The sequence below is a fragment of the Tursiops truncatus genome, chromosome 5 (genome assembly GCF_011762595.2).
Source record: "Tursiops truncatus isolate mTurTru1 chromosome 5, mTurTru1.mat.Y, whole genome shotgun sequence".
In the NCBI taxonomy this organism is placed as follows: domain Eukaryota; kingdom Metazoa; phylum Chordata; class Mammalia; order Artiodactyla; family Delphinidae; genus Tursiops; species Tursiops truncatus.
This window is the reverse complement of record NC_047038.1, coordinates 104,821,956-104,838,115: the sequence shown is the minus strand read 5'-3', so window position 1 is coordinate 104,838,115 and position 16,160 is coordinate 104,821,956. Positions and strand designations below refer to the sequence as shown.

Genomic DNA, 16,160 nt, shown 5'->3' with positions numbered 1-16,160 from the left:
TCAATAAAGAATATAATTTGGAAACAGAACTCTTGGGGACATATATTCTTGATTAGTATACATACCTATATTAATATTACTGATTATCACGTGCTTGAACAAAAAAATCTTCCTGTAAACAGTCATTTTGCTTCTGATGGGTTGATGTAATTTTTTCCTACTATGGAGACTTCCTACAGCTTGTTTGCTCATTACGACTAAAGGAAAGTCTTAAAATACAAATCTCAAGTGCCTTTCCTAATTTTAAATATAATTACAAAAACTAAGCAATTTATATTGGCCATTTATTTACACACGTTTCTCCTGCAAATTTACCAGGTCCTTGCAATTAGGAAAAAGTAAAAGAAAAGATACTTTTTGTTCTTTATAAACAAAGCAGGATAAACATACACATAGTGATGGAGGTAAGTATCTTGTCAGTAACTGTACAAAGTTAAACTCAAAAAATATTTAAACCTAATCATTTCTCAAGTGATAATAACATCACTTAATATAATGCACACATACATCTGCAATGCTCTCTAAAAAGAGTATTCGTTTATTTAATGTATCTTCACTCTACATTTGTATATAAAATAAAAAAAGCCCTCAGAGCACCTTTCCACACTTTGTGTGATGTGAGCTATTACCTGAATATTAATAACTGCCTGTCCTTGAAGAGGAGGCACCCCCTGGTCTCTGGCAATTACAGTCATCCTGTAAGAAGGTCCATAATCATGGGAAAGTACTCTGGTTGTTCTTATTTCACCACTGTTGGCATCAATCTTGAAGTGATCAGTACTACCCTCTACACACAAACACACACAAAATTAAGAAGTTAATGTTAGTTGACAATGCAGAATACAGAGAATTAATTAATCCAAATATACATGTGATCATTTGGAAATTTTATTTACCTTAAGCTCTGTGTGAATATGAGCATAAGGATAATACTAAAAATACAGACAAGAAACATAACAGATTAAAAAAATTATTATAGAAATTTTTACATATAAAAAAGTAGACAGTGATATCATGAACTTTCATGTACCTATCATCTAGCTTCAATATTTATCAACTCATGTGCCATATGATCCAGCAATCCCATTCCTGTGTATATATCCTGACAAAACTTTAATTCAAAAAGATACATGCACCCCTGTGTTCATAGCAGCACTATTTACAATAGCCAAGACATGGAAGCAACCTAAATGTCCATTAACATGTAAATGGATAAAGAAGATGTGATACATATATACAATGGAATACTACTCAGCCATAAAAAAGAATGAAATCATGCTATTTGCAGCAACATGGATGGACCTGGAGATTATCATACTAAGTGAAATAAGTCAGACAGAGAAAGATAAATGCCATATGATATCACTTATATGTAGGAATCCAAAATATGACACAAATGAACTTATCTATGAGACAGAAACAGACTCACAGACATAGCAAACAGACTTGTGGTTGCCAAGGGGGAGGAGAGGTGGGGGAAGGTTGTATTGGCTGTTTGGGATTAGCAGATGCAAACTATTATATATAGAATGGATAAACAACAAGGTCCTACTGTGTAACACAGGGAACTATATTCAATATCTTATTTAAAAAAACATTTGGAAAATAATAATAATATTTATCAACTCATGGCTAATCTTTTTTTTTTTTTTTTGCAGTACACGGGCCTCTCACTGTTGTGGTCTCTCCCGTTGCAGAGCACAGGCTCTGGAAGCGCAGGCTCAGCGGCCATGGCTCATGGGCCCATCCGCTCCATGGCATGTGGGATCTTCCAGGACCGGGGCACGAACCCGGTCCTGCATTGGCAGGCGGACTCTCAACCACTGTGCTACCAGGGAAGCCCAACTCATGGCTAATCTTATTCCCCATTCACATATTTCCCTTCACCATCTTCTTTTGAAGCAAAGTTCAGAAATCATATCATTTCTTCTGTATGTTTTTCAACATGCATCTCTAAAAGATAAGGAAAAATTTAATACGATCACAGTACCATATTATACTTTTAAAAATTAGTAATAATTCCTAAATATTATCAAATATCTAGTTAACTTTTAAATTTCCAATTGTCTCATAAATATCTTATTTTTTTTAGTCAAATTAGGCTCAACATAAAATCTGTATTTGCATATCTCTTCAATCTATGCATTCCTGCCATTCATCTCTTTATTTTGTTCTTGCAACTCATTTGCTGAAGAACTGGATCATGTATCCTGAAGCTTCCAGTGGTCTAGATTTGCCTGTTGCTTATCTCCAATGCGTAGCTTAATATGTTTTTCTGTCCTCTATGTTCTCCTTAAATTGGGAGGTACGTCTAGAGAATTAATCAGATTCAGGGAGAAGACTACTTCGTAAATGCTGTTTTGTGTTTTCCTTCAGAAGCACATGTCTGATTGTCTCTTTTTGTGATGTGGGCCCCCTTTGGTGCACAGCCTGGATCCACTAATGATTCAATAAATGTTGCAAAGTATAACATTGAGTCTATGATCTCTTCTTCGTTTATTAGCTGGAATATATTACTAAAGATCAACTTCTTCTTATGTACTTATTGGTAACCCAGTGGGACAGTTCATTATACGAAAAGTCAGAATAAATGTTTGATGGTAAATTTTTATTTAACAGTCTTCAAAATAATGGATTGGTTTACTAACATCCTTCAGTGCTTCAACTATGATAATTAAAGGTTTGTTTAGTTTCTGTTTTAAGAGTCATTAAGCATAAATTTAAACATATTATAAGAGTTTCAATCTATTCCCAATATTATCCCTATTGGTGTTCAAATTGTTCCATCTTTGAACCTTAGGATCCTCTTAAAGGAGGTTCCTGAGTCTTTGATATGATCCTAGTCATCTTTAACAGCCTCCTTGTATCTGGGGTGACAAAATGTTACAGACTCATCTTGAAGATTTCCTGTTCAAGACCTGGAGTCAGTCATTTCTCCAAGGACTCCTGGTTCATTCCATGGAATACAGTATTGGGAGGTTGTATCCTGCTCATTGCTTCTGGGTCAGTTATTGTTTCTAGGCCTTTTTCAGTGGTCACAGAATACACACATGCACACACTAAAATATGTCATAAGTTTGTACTGATACTTCTAATTCAAATTGATCATGGCAGGGGGTTTTTTATTTGGTTTGTTAAATAACAGATTTCTGTTCTTTGACAGAATCTAAATACTTTAAACAACCCAAAGAACTTCAGACGATGTCTAGGCTAGTGGCTCTCTTTCATTCTTTTATTCTACTGTCAGTAAGTCACTATCATGTAACAGACACTTTACCAGTTATAGGGGAAATAACGGCAAATAAAAAAGAACACCTGCTCTTAAGAAAGTCAGAGTATAGAGCAGGAAATTATGTAACATCTACTGGTTGTGATTTCTATGCTTTGATCCATTTACATAGGAGAATGAAAACGTTCATGAATGTGATATATATATCTTTGTTCTCATATTGATTTTTATCTTGTTATTTTATCTTATATTTTGTAGTTGCCTCTATTTTGTAATTGGATAAATTTAAAGCAAAGGTGTGAGTAACATAACAGATATCACCACATTTTTATATTGTGATGCCCCAAGTATCATTTCAGAAGCTAATTTTTAAAAAAATCAACATTTCAAACATTCAGAAATATATGACCATCCATGTAAACATTTACAGATTGGTAAAGCCGCAATATTTCTTCAAATTTTTTAAAGAAATGACAGAATATAAGTATAGCAGAGGACCTGTGTGTACCTCCAAATTTCATTCCCTTCTTCCCTATAGACAGACTCTGTTCTAAAGTGGGGGTGTATCTTTCTAGTCCATACATTCATGAGTAATATATAGCATGGTTTTGTTCCTTTCCAAATAACAGTATCATAGCAGGATTATTGCTTAATCTATTAACCTGTGTGTGTGTGTATTCAGCAGACTCATTGTTACTGCACAACCCACTATGTCATCTTCCCAAGCATGAACATGATTTGCCTTTTCATTTCTTTCTACTTTAGGTCTTTCATCTATTTTGTAATTTTCTACATAAAGGTCTTAAGTATCTTTTATTGAAATTTTCCTCCTTATGCTTCTAGTCAGATGATTCTGATTTGAGAGAGGGGGGAAACACATAATTTGATGGTCCTTCTTTAAAGAAAATAGGACAATATTCCCACCTCAGAGAAGCCCGTGCTAGTGAAGAACCTTGAAGCCTAAACTTCATGATCTTCACAGTAAACTGGACCCCACACCCAATGATTTTCTTCGTTACAGTGAATGAAACCTTTGAAATCCTGCTTAGTTCTCAAAATGCTAGTGATTTTTGTATGTTGACATTGTTCCCAGAAATTTTTTATGTTATTGATTCTAGTGACTTGCCTGTAGCATATTTGGGGTTTTCCATGAAGACAATTAAATTATCTGCAGGTAACGGCAATGTTGTCCCTTGCTTCCCTATGTTTGTGTCAAACATGACAAAGCAACAAATTTCTTTTAAAATGGTATAAAAACACAATGCCAACTAAAGTTAATCACTGGAACCAATCTGAGGCCTGTGCATTCTCAAGGAAAAACATAAACATAAGCCTGTCTCAGTAAAATTCCCACATACACGTACATGTGTGTACGTATGTGGCATTTTTTTATTAATCCTATTTTTTTTTAATTGGGGTATAGTTGTTTTACAATGATATGTTAGTTTCTACTGTACAGTGAAGTAGAGTTCCCTGCTATACAGCAGGTATTCCATGCTATACAGGAGGTTCTCATTAGTTACCTATTTTATACATATTAGTTAGTGTATATATGTCAATCCCAATCTCCCAATTCATCCCAGCTCCCCTTTCCCCCCTTGGTGTTCATACGTTTGTTCTCTATGTCTGTGTCTCTATTTCTGCCTTGCAAAGAGGTACATCTGTACCATTTTTCTAGATTCCGCATATATGCGTTGACATACAATATTTGTTTTTCTCTTTCTGACTTACTTCACTCTGCATTTTCTAAATATGATTTACTTTGACCTTAAGAATATTTAATTTTCATAGAGATTCACAGATGCTTGGTGTTCATAATCATATGTCTTTATACTCAATACCAATTTTTGTCCATTAACTAGTATTTTCCTGTCAGTAAAAGTTGATTTGCATTTCAGATTACTGAAAATTATTCATTTAAAGTGGATGGCTGGTTGATTTCTAATTAGGACATAGAAAAAATAATATGATTTTACATTAAAATTTTATTTTATTTTATTTTTTTAACATCTTTATTGGAGTATAATTGCTTCACAATGGTGTGCTAGTTTCTGCTTTATAACAAAGTGAATCAGTTATATATATACATATGTTCCCATATCTCTACTCTCTTGCATCTCACTCCCTCCCAACCTCCCTATCCCACCCCTCTAGGTGGCCACAAAGCACCAAGTTGAACTCCCTGTGCTATGCTGCTGCTTCCCACTAGCTATCTATTTTACGTTTGGTAGAGTATATATGTCCATGCCACTCTCTCACTTTGTCCCAGCTTACCCTCCCCTTCCCCATATCCTCAAGTCCATTCTCTACTATGTCTGCATCTTTATTCACATCTTACCCCTAGGTTCTCCTGACCAATTTTTTTGCTTTTTTTTTAGATTCCATAGATATGTGTTAGCATACGGTATTTGTTTTTCTCTTTCTGACTTACTTCACTCTGTATGACAGACTCTAGGCCCATCCACCTCACTACAAATAACTCAGTTTCATTCCTTTTTAAGGCTGAGTAATATTCCATTGTATATATGTGCCATATCTTCTATATCCACTCATCTGTTGATGGACACTTAGGTTGCTTCCATGTCCTGGCTATTGTAAATAATGCTGCAATGAATATTTTTGTACATGACTCTTTTTGAATTACGGTTTTCTGCGCAGCAGTGGGATTGCTGGGTCATATGGTAGTTCTATTTTTAGTTTTTTAAGGAACCTCCATACTGTTCTCCATAGTGACGTATCAATTTACATTCCCACCAACAGTGCAAGACGGTTCCCTTTTCTCCACACCCTTTCCAGCATTTATTGTTTCTAGATTTTTTGATGATTGCCAGTCTGACCGGTGTGAGATGATATCTCATTGTGGTTTTGATTTGTATTTCTCTAATGATTAATGATGTTGAGAATTCTTTCATGTGTTTGTTGGCAGTCTGTATATCTTCTTTGGAAAAATGTCTATTTAGGTCTTCTGCCCATTTTTGGATTGGGTTGTTTGTTCTTTTGATATTGAGCTGCATGAGCTGCTTGTAAATTTTGAAGATTAATCCTTTCTCGGTTGCTTCATTTGCAAATATTTTCTCCCTTTCTGAAGGTTGTCTTTTTGTCTTGTTTATGATTTCCTTTGCTGTGCAAAAGCTTTGAAGTTTCATTAGGTCCCATTTGTTTATTTTTATTTCCATTTCTCTAGGAGATGGGTCAAAAAGGATCTTCCTGTGATTTATGTCATAGAGTGTTCTTCCTATGTTTTCCTCTAAGAGTTTGATGGTGTCTGGCCTTATATTTAGGTCTTTAATGTATTTTGAGTTTATTTTTGTGTATGGTGTTAAGGAGTGTTCAATTTCATTCTTTTACATGTAGCTGTACAGTTTTCCCAGCACCATTTATTGAAGAGGCCGTCGTTTCTCCACTGTATATTCTTGTTTCCTTTATCAAATATAAGGTGACCTTATGTGCATAGGTTTATCTCTGGACTTTCTGTCCTGTTCCATTGATCCATATTTCTGTTTTTGTGCCAGTATCATACTGTCTTGATTACTGTAGCTTTGTAATATAGTCTGAAGTTCAGGAGCCTGATTTCTCCAGCTCCGTTTTTCTTTCTCAAGATTGCTTTGGCTATTCAGGGTCTTTTGTGTTTCCATACAAATTGTGAAATTTTTTGTTCTAGTGCTGTGAAAAATGCCAGTGGTAGTTTGATAGGCATTGCATTGAATCTGTAGATTGCTTTGGGCAGTATAGTCATTTTCACAATGTTAATTCTTCCAATCCAAGAATATGGTATATCTCTCCATCGTATCATCTTTAATTTTTTTCATCACTGTCATACAATTTTCTGCATACAGGTCTCTTGTCTCCTTAAATTACGTTTATTCCTAGGTATTTTATTCTTTCTCCCACGATGGTAAATGGGATTGTTTCCTTAATTTCTCTTTCTAATCTTTCACTGTTATTGTATAGGAGTGCAAGAGATTTCTGTGCATTCATTTTGTATCCTGCTACTTTACCAAATTCATTGATTAGCTCTAGGAGTTTTCTAGTAGCATCTTTAGGATTCTCTATGTATAGTATCATGTCATCTGCAACCAGTGACAGCTTTACTTCTTCTTTTCCAATTTACATTCCTTTTATTTCTTTTTCTCCTCTGATTGCAGTGGCTAAAACTTCCAAAACTATGTTGAATAATATTGGTGAGAGTGGGCAACCTTGTCTTTTTCCTGATCTTAGTGGAAATGGTTTCAGTTTTTCACCATTGAGCATGATGTTGGCTGTGGGTTTGTCATATGTGGCCTTTATTATGTTGAGGTAAGTTCCCTCTATGCCTACTTTCTGGAGGGTTTTTATCATAAATGGATGTTGAATTTTGTCGAAAGCTTTCTCTGCATCTATTGAGATGATCATATGGTTTTTCTCCTTCAATATGTTAATATGGTATATAACATTGATTGCGTATATTGAAGAATCCTTGCATTCCTCAGATAAACCCCACTTGATCATAGTGTATGATTCTTTTAATGTGCTGTTGGATTCTGTTTACTAGTATTTTGTTGAGGATTTTTGCATCTATGTTCATCAGTGATATTGGCCTGCAGTTTTCCTTCTTTGTGACATCTTTGTCTGCTTTTGGTATCAGGGTGATGGTGGCCTAGTAGAATGAGTTTGGAAGTGTTCCTCCCTCAGCTATATTTTGGAAGAGTTTGAGAAGAATAGGTGCTAGCTCTTCTCTAAATGTTTGATAGAATTCACCTGTGAAGCCATCTGGTCCTGGACTTTTGTTTGTTGGAAGATTTTTAATCACAGTTTCAATTTCACTGCTTGGGATTGGTCTGTTCACATTTTCTATTTCTTCCTGGTTCAGTCGGAAGGTTGTGCATTTCTAAGAATTTGTCCATTTCTTCCAGGTTGTCCATTTTATTGGCATAGAGTTGCTTGTAGTAATCTCTCATGATGCTTTGTATTTCTGCAGTGTCAGTTGTTACTTCTCCTTTTTCATTTCTAATTCTATAGATTTGAGTCTTCTCCTTTTTTTTCTTGATAAGTCTGGCTAATGGTTTATCAATTTTGTTTATCTTCTCAAAGAACCGGCTTATAGTTTTATTTATCTTTGCTATTGTTTCCTTCATTTCTTTCTCATTTATTTCTGATCTGATCTTTATGATTTCTTTCCTTCTGTTAATTTTGGGGTTTTTTTGTTCTTCTTTCTCTAATTACTTTAGGTGTAAGGTTAGGTTTTTTATTTGAGATATTTCTTGTTTCTTAAGGTAGGATTGTATTGCTATAAACTTCCCTTTTAGAACTGTTTTTGCTGCATCCCACAGGTTTTGGGTCGTTGTGTTTTCACTGTCATTTGTTTCTAGGTATTTTTTGATTTCCTCTTTGCTTTCTTCAGTGATCTCTTGGTTATTAACTAGTGTGTTGTTTAGCCTCAAATGTGTTTGTATTTCTTACAGTTTTTTTCCTGTAATTGATATCTAGTCTCATAGCACTGTGGTCAGTAAAGATATTTGATACAATTTCAACTTTCTTAAATTTACCAAGGCTTGATTTGTGACCCAAGATATGATCTATCTTGGAGAATGTTCCATAAGCACTTGAGAAGAAAGTGTATTCTGTTGTTTTTGGATGGAATGTCCTACAAATATCAATTAAGTCCATCTTGTTTAATGTATCATTTAAAGCTTGTGTGTCCTTATTTATTTTCATTTTGGATGATCTGTTCATTGGTGAAAGTGGGGTGTTAAAGTCCCCTACTATGATTGCGTTACTGTGGATTTCCACTTTTATGGCTGTTAGTATTTGCCTTATGTATTGAGGTGCTCCTGTTTTAGGTGCATAAAAATTTACAATTGTTATATCTTCTTCTTGGATTGATCCCTTGATCATTATGTAGTGTCCTTCTTTTTCTCTTGTAATAGTCTTTGTTTTAATGTCTATTTTGTGTGATATGAGAATTGCTACTCCAGTTTTCTTTCGATTTCCATTTGGATGGAATATCTTTTTCCATTCCCTCACTTTCAGTCTGTATGTATCCCTAGGACTGAAGTGGGTCTCTTGTAGACAGCATATATATGGGTCTTGTTTTTGTATCCTTTCAGCCAGTCTATCTCTTTTGGCTGGAGCATTTAATCCATTTACATTTAAGGTAATTATTGATATGTATGTTCCTATGACCATTTTCTTAATTATTTTGGGTTTGTTATTGTAGGTCTTTTCCTTCTCTTGTGTTTCCTGCCTAGAGAAGTTCCTTTAGCATTTGTTGTACAGCTGGTTTGGTGGTGCTGAACTCTTTTAGCTTTTGCTTGTCTCTAAAGCTTTTAATTTCTCCATCAAATCTAAATGAGATCCTTGCTGGGTAGAGTAATCTTGGTTGTAGGTTTTTCTACTTCATCACTTTAAATTTGTCTTGCCACTCCCTTCTGGCCTGCAGAGTTTATGCTGAAAGATCAGCTGCTAACTGTATGGGGATCACCTTATGTGTTATTTGTTGTTTTTCCCTTGCTGGTTTTAATATTTGTTCTTTGTATTTAATTTTTGACAGTTTGATTAATATGTGTCTTGGTGTGTTTCTCCTTGGATTTATCCTGTATGGGACTCTCTGTGCTTCCTGGACTTGATTAACGATTTCCTTTCCCATATTAGGGAAGTTTTCAACTACAGTCTCTTCAAATATTTTCTCAGTCCCTTTCTTTTTCTCTTCTTCTTTTGGGACCCGTATAATTTGAATGTTGGTGTGTTTAATGTTGTCCCAGAGGTCTCTGAGACTGTCCTCAATTCTTTTCATTCTTTTATCTTTATTCTTCTCTGCACTACTTATTTCCACTATTTTATCTTCCAGGTCACTTATTCGTTCTTCTGCCTCAGTTATTCTGCTATTGATCCCTTCTAGAGAAGTTTTAATTTCATTTATTGTGTTGTTCATCACTCTTTGTTTGCTCTTTAGTTCTTCTAGGTCCTTGTTAATGTTTCTTGTATTTTCTCCATTCTATTTCCAAGATTTTGGATCATCTTTACTATCAATATTCTGAATTATTTTTCAGGTAGACTGCCTATTTTCTCTTCATTTGTTAAGTCTGGTGGGTTTATGCCTTGTTCCTTCATCTGCTGTGTGTTTCTCTGTCTTCTCATTTTGCTTAACTTACTGTTTTTGGGGTCTCCTTTTTGCAGGCTGCAGGTTCATAGTTTCAATTGTTTTTGGTGTCTTTCCCCAGTGGCTAGGGTTGGTTCAGTGGGTTATGTAGGCTTCCTGGTGGAGGGGACTAGTGCCCGTGTTCTGGTGGGTGAGCATGGATCTTGTCTTTCTGGTGGGCAGATCCACGTCTCGTGGTGTGTTTTGGGGTGTCTGTGGCCTATTATGATTTTAGGCAGCCTCTGTGGTAATGGATGGGGTTGTGTTCCTGTCTTGCTAGTTGTTTGGCATAGGGTGTCCTGTACTCTAGCTTGCTGGTCATTGATTGGAGCTGGGTCTTGACATTGAGATGAAGATTTATGGGAGATTTTCGCTGTTTGATATTACTTGGAGCTGGGAGGTCTCTTGTGGACCAGTCTCCTGAATTGGCTCTCCCACTTCAGTGGCACAGCCCTGACACCTGGCTGGAGCACCAAGAGCCTGTCCTCCACAGGGCTCAGAATAACACGGAGAACAAAAAGAAAGAAAGAAGAAGATAAAATAAAAGAATATAAATTAAAGTAAAATAAAATGAAATAACGTTATTAAAATAAAAAAAATTATGAAGAAAAAAAACTTTTTTAATTAAAAAAAAAAAGTAGACAGAACCCTAGGACAAATGGTAAAAACAAAGCTATACAGACAAAATCACACTCAGAAGCATACACATGCATACTCACAAAAAGAGAAAAAGGAAAGAAAAAAAAAAAAAAATATATATATATATATATATATAGTTGCTCCCAAAGTCCACATCCTGAACTTGGGATGATTCCTTGTCTACTCAGGTATTCCACAGATGCAGGGTACATCAAGTTGATTGTGGAGATTTAATCCGCTGTTTCTGAGGCTGCTGGGAGAGATTTCCCTTTCTCTTCTTTGTTCGCACAGCTCCCGGGGTTCAGCTGTGGATTTGGACCCTCCTCTGCGTGTAGGTCGCCTGAGGGCGTCTGTTCTTCGCTCAGACAGGACAGGGTTAAAGTAGCCGCTGATTTGGGGGCTCTGGCTCACTCAGGACGGGGGTGAGGGAGGGGTGCGGATGCAGGGTGAGCCTGCGGCAGCAGAGGCCGGCATGACGTTTCACCAGCTTGAGGCACACCGTGTGTTCTCCCAGGGAAGTTTTCCCTGGATCATGGGACCCTGCATTGGCGGGCTGCACAGGCTCCCAGCAGGGGAGGTGTGGATAGTGACCTGTGCTCGCACACGCTTCTTGGTGGCGGCAGCAGCAGCCTTAGCGTCTCGTGTCCATCTCTGGGTGCCGCGCTGATAGCCGCGGCTCGCGCCCGTCTCTGGAGCTCCTTTAAGCGGCGCTCTTAATCCCCTCTCGTCACGCACCAGGAAACACAGAGGTAAGAAAGTCTCTTGCCTCTTCGGCAGCTCCAGACTTTTTCCCGGACTTCCTCCCGGCTAGCTGTGGCGCACTATCCCCCTTCAGGCTGTGTTCACGCAGCCAACCCCAGTCCTCTCCCTGGGATCCGACCGAAGCCCCCATTAAACTTTATTTTTTTTTTTAAAGGTGATTCTAGAAAATAACAAATGTATTTTGTTTGCAATATGGTGCTATTTTCGGTGTTAACTATTTTCCCAGAAGGAGGCAGATGGTTGGTAGACAAAAGAGGAAATTCTAAAAACTCTTAATCCTTCATATATAGTAACTTTTACCTGAAGATACTGAATATATAACTTCTGCATTGTTTCCTTCATCAAGATCCTTTGCAAACACAGTTGTAACCAACATATTTACTGGTTGACCTTCCAGAACCTGTCATTAAGACAAATGACTTACAAATTAGTCAGTGAAATTTAAAAAAGAAATATCAATGAATCTTTAAGTTACAGAACACATTACTACTAAGCATTATTTTTTAAAACTACTTTTAAATCCACACAAAATGCAAATGTCTACCATATAAAAGTTATATGGGTGTAAAACCATGAAAAAAATCCACATTACAAATTTAAATGTTTTGCTCAATTTGAACAAATTATCTGCAGCATTTAATCTAATTTTGAGAAAAAAAGGAAATAAAATTGACTAAAAAAATCTTAGATTTTTGATGCTTTTTAAGAATTCTGGCACTTTCTTATTCATCCCTTTCTTTTAAAAGATCCAAAATATGCTAAACATAAACATAAGCCATTATTTCAGGAAACATACCTTATTAATTAACAGAAACTTTCCTGAAATTCTGAAATGTACATGTGGAATTGAGCTCCAAGTTTAGGGTCTTACTGCCTAATTAAGCCATGATACATAAAATGATATATTAATAAAAATCATAAGGATAGTATCATAATGTTCTGCATTGGTAGAATTTTCTTTAAATATGATTTTGGAAGATAAAGTTAAAGTTATTAACTTCCTCAATACCTATTTCGAGGTTTTCAATATGCATACCTGATCTCAATTTGAACGCCCAATTGTTGCAGAGCAATAGCTTCCCAACGTTTTATTCATATAACCCTTTCATTTAAAAAAAGTATGAGTTCCTCCAAGATACATTTATTAATTATGTACATGAACTAATATGCTAACTTATTATGTACATTATAAAACATACAAAAACATGGAAATGAAAAAGATAAGATCATGTAAATATAATGAGAAGTTTCCGCATGTGCCTGCAAAGATCAAATGCTACAATCTCTGGCTGCACGTCCCTCCACTTTAGAGCTACAGATTGTTCTCCTATCTTCAAGTAACCATCTTAGAGATGTGTTTCAATTGCCCACAAGGAGCTGTAGACAAAGAAAGGCATGCAAATTACTGAAAAAAAACAAGCCATGTCTGAGCAATACTGATAATGAAGTACCATGACGTTTGCATACAACAGACAGAACTACATTATCATAAAACCACTGAATGTGTGATCCCAATTAGCACATATAAGCATTTTCTTTTCTTGTTTTAATTGTGTGGTTTTTTTTTTTGACATGTGGACAATTCTAACTCTAGAAATATATGCATTTCCACACAAGACTGACTGGATAAATTCATGCTTTTTACCACAAGATGGTGCTCAAAACAAGTAACTAAGAATACTACAAACGTTGCACGGCTACTTGGCTCCACATACCTTGATGTGTAATTCCTTCCCAGGGAGGCACTGTGGGAAATACGGCCTGTTATCGTTGATGTCAGTAACTGAGACATACACCAGCGCGGTGGCGTTTCGAGGATGGGAGCCGTGGTCGGTCACTAAGACAGTCACCTGATGGTGCACCCGTTGCTCATGATCCAAGGCCACCCAGCTGATAAGTTCGCCTGAGGAGCACAGAGCAGGATGAAAGAGGCTGACGCTTGTACTAGAATTGTGGCTTTATGAACCACCAATTAAATCTCAGACCAATTCCCAGAAAGGAAAATCAGATATAAAGCTCTAAAAGCACAACTTCCAAGACCACATGCTTTAGTAATCTAGCTCTGCTGTTGAAAGAATTTTCTGAAGTTTCTTCTGCCATCTTCAATTTGTCATTCTTTGTATTTCAAATTATCTACCATCAACCATTCGAACTAAAGAATGAATTCATAACAACAAATGATAAAATACTCTGTGGTAATTTAATAATAATTTAGAAGATTTAAAGTTACAGCACGTCTCCCTTCATACTGAATATACAGAAAGCACCTCAGCTCTGACATCACAAGGTCTGGTTTGGGCGCCCGTTTCTTCACCTCAGGCACAGAAGGACCTCTCTGACCCTACCTCCTAGGGCTATCAAACATTAACACAATCATAAATTTAAAAGGACTCTGTAAGCTGTAAATTATTACGAACGTGGGAGTTGTTATCATTACTTAAGATAATGGCAAGGTAACTTCATGAAAATCAAATACATTCCTAGGTGATGGTTTGTCTTTTATGTATAGAGTTATTTATTTTTATCTCACAAAATATTTGTATAGTGAGGACAGTGACTTCCCAAATAACTCTTCATGCTTTACAAGCTATATTTTACGTATTCTTGCTCAAAACTGTTTTCTAGGCGACTAGCCTCGTGTTTCATCCACAGACTCCGGCATAAAATTGTAACTGCCTCTACCTACCGCCAAGGGCCATCTCTGGTAGCCCATCTCCCGCTGCAGAGTTTCAACAGACGTTAATATCCTCACTGTTTATGAAAATATCTATTTGTGATAAAGTAATCGAGAAGCAACTACTACCTAACATTGCCATTACCAAGATCTTTTTGCCCTCTTCCTCCAAATGAAATGTGTAGAACAATTGACAGTGTGTAGAACAAAACAAAAAGTGAAATCAGGAACAACAACAAAAAATTCATATTTGGATAAGTTGCTGAATTGGTGAAGGTATAATGCAGTGTTTACCATATCCAATTACTATATCAACTATATTTATAAAGTGTTTACTATAAGTGTGATTCTAACAAAAATGACAAAGACCACAGCTTCATCTTTAAAGTTCCAAAATGCAATTCTTCTAGGAAAACCCTAAATCCTGAATGGCAAACAGATTTTTATTTGCCGCACCAACTCTGACTGACATGTAGCAGCTGTTCGAAAAGACTAGGAGGCTCAGCCGGGGCTGGGCGTGGGGGTTCCACATAGGGTTCCGTGGTAGTGAGGTTTCGGGTCACTACCTGAGGCTGCTCAGAGCCCCGGATGTGGAGGGCGTGCCTGCGTGCTGCGCATGCATGCCACGCACTGGAGGATGTCGTCAACCCCGGCGCTGCCCCACTGTCCCCAGCCCCAGTGAACAGGAACAGCTTACGAGTATGTAGCCTTCCAAGCCCCTTCATAACACTTTAACTCTTCACCACCACCACCCCCACACACACCCCCAGAGCGGGACACAGAGCATGGCAGCAATTGTCTCATTTTTTCAAGGTAAGGAAACTGAGTCCCAAGGTGAAGCTTCTTGCTTCTAGCCGTACAGCAATTCTAGGAATGGACACCTGGTCTGAATCTGGACTAACTGTGGGAAAGAGAAGATCATGGGGGAACCGAATGTATATTTCAACTTCTTTCGAAAAAAATAAATTACCGAGTGCAGTAGAAAACCTAGAGAACTATCTAACACGTGGAAGTAAAGAGCAAGCCGGACCATCCTGTGCAGCCGGTGCAGTCTGTGCCTTGCTGTGGGGCCCAGCTCAGGACTGAATGGGAGCCGAGATCCAGCTTGCAATCTCAGCAGGCCTTGTGACCTGGTGTAAAGCTCCATCTGCTGGAGGAAGGGGCACCTTTTCCTAATCCACACGATAGGTACTTTGAAGGTAATCAGAATTGAATTCAAATTCTGTCCCACTATAGAGCAAGGGGCACCACGTACAAAGGCCACAATATGAATGGTGCCTCCTGGAATTGTACAAAGTGATGACCTTCTCACTTCTTTCTATAGCTCCGTGACCTTGGGTATGTTACTTGAGCTACTCGAGTTTCAGTTTCTCCAACTACATGGTTGCAGTATAAACATAGTTCATTTGTAGGTATTTGCAGGAATTAAAGACTTTGTAAATGTATACAATATAATAACATTTGTATATTTAACCTAACTAATTAAGACATGAAAAAAACCTCAGTGTAAATATTTGCCCTTTCCCTGTGTTTCCCTCATCAAAATGAGAATGGAGAAATATATCAAAAGAGTGACTTTGAAATCTTAACTTAAAATCTTAAAAAGTGGATTATTCTCTAGTTTTTCACTGATGACATTTATACTTTATAAAATATTATTTGAAAAATTTTAAAGACATCTACAAATGAAAAAGAGTGGTTGGGCGGGGGGGGGGGGGGTGGAATTAGACTTTACACAA

The 16,160-nt window shown here is 36.9% G+C and overlaps 1 protein-coding gene across 1 annotated transcript in view; it reads right to left on the bottom strand.

The window, feature by feature from the left end:
- Positions 1-16,160, bottom strand: part of DCHS2 (dachsous cadherin-related 2) — a 162,461-nt gene that overhangs the window by 107,314 nt on the left and 38,987 nt on the right. Inside the window, exons 7-9 of the mRNA XM_073804674.1 lie at positions 13,463-13,650; positions 12,048-12,147; positions 630-787 (exon numbers count right to left, since the gene is read on the bottom strand). Of these exons, the coding sequence (XP_073660775.1) occupies positions 630-787; positions 12,048-12,147; positions 13,463-13,650 (446 nt within the window). The remainder of the gene's footprint in view (positions 1-629; positions 788-12,047; positions 12,148-13,462; positions 13,651-16,160) is intronic.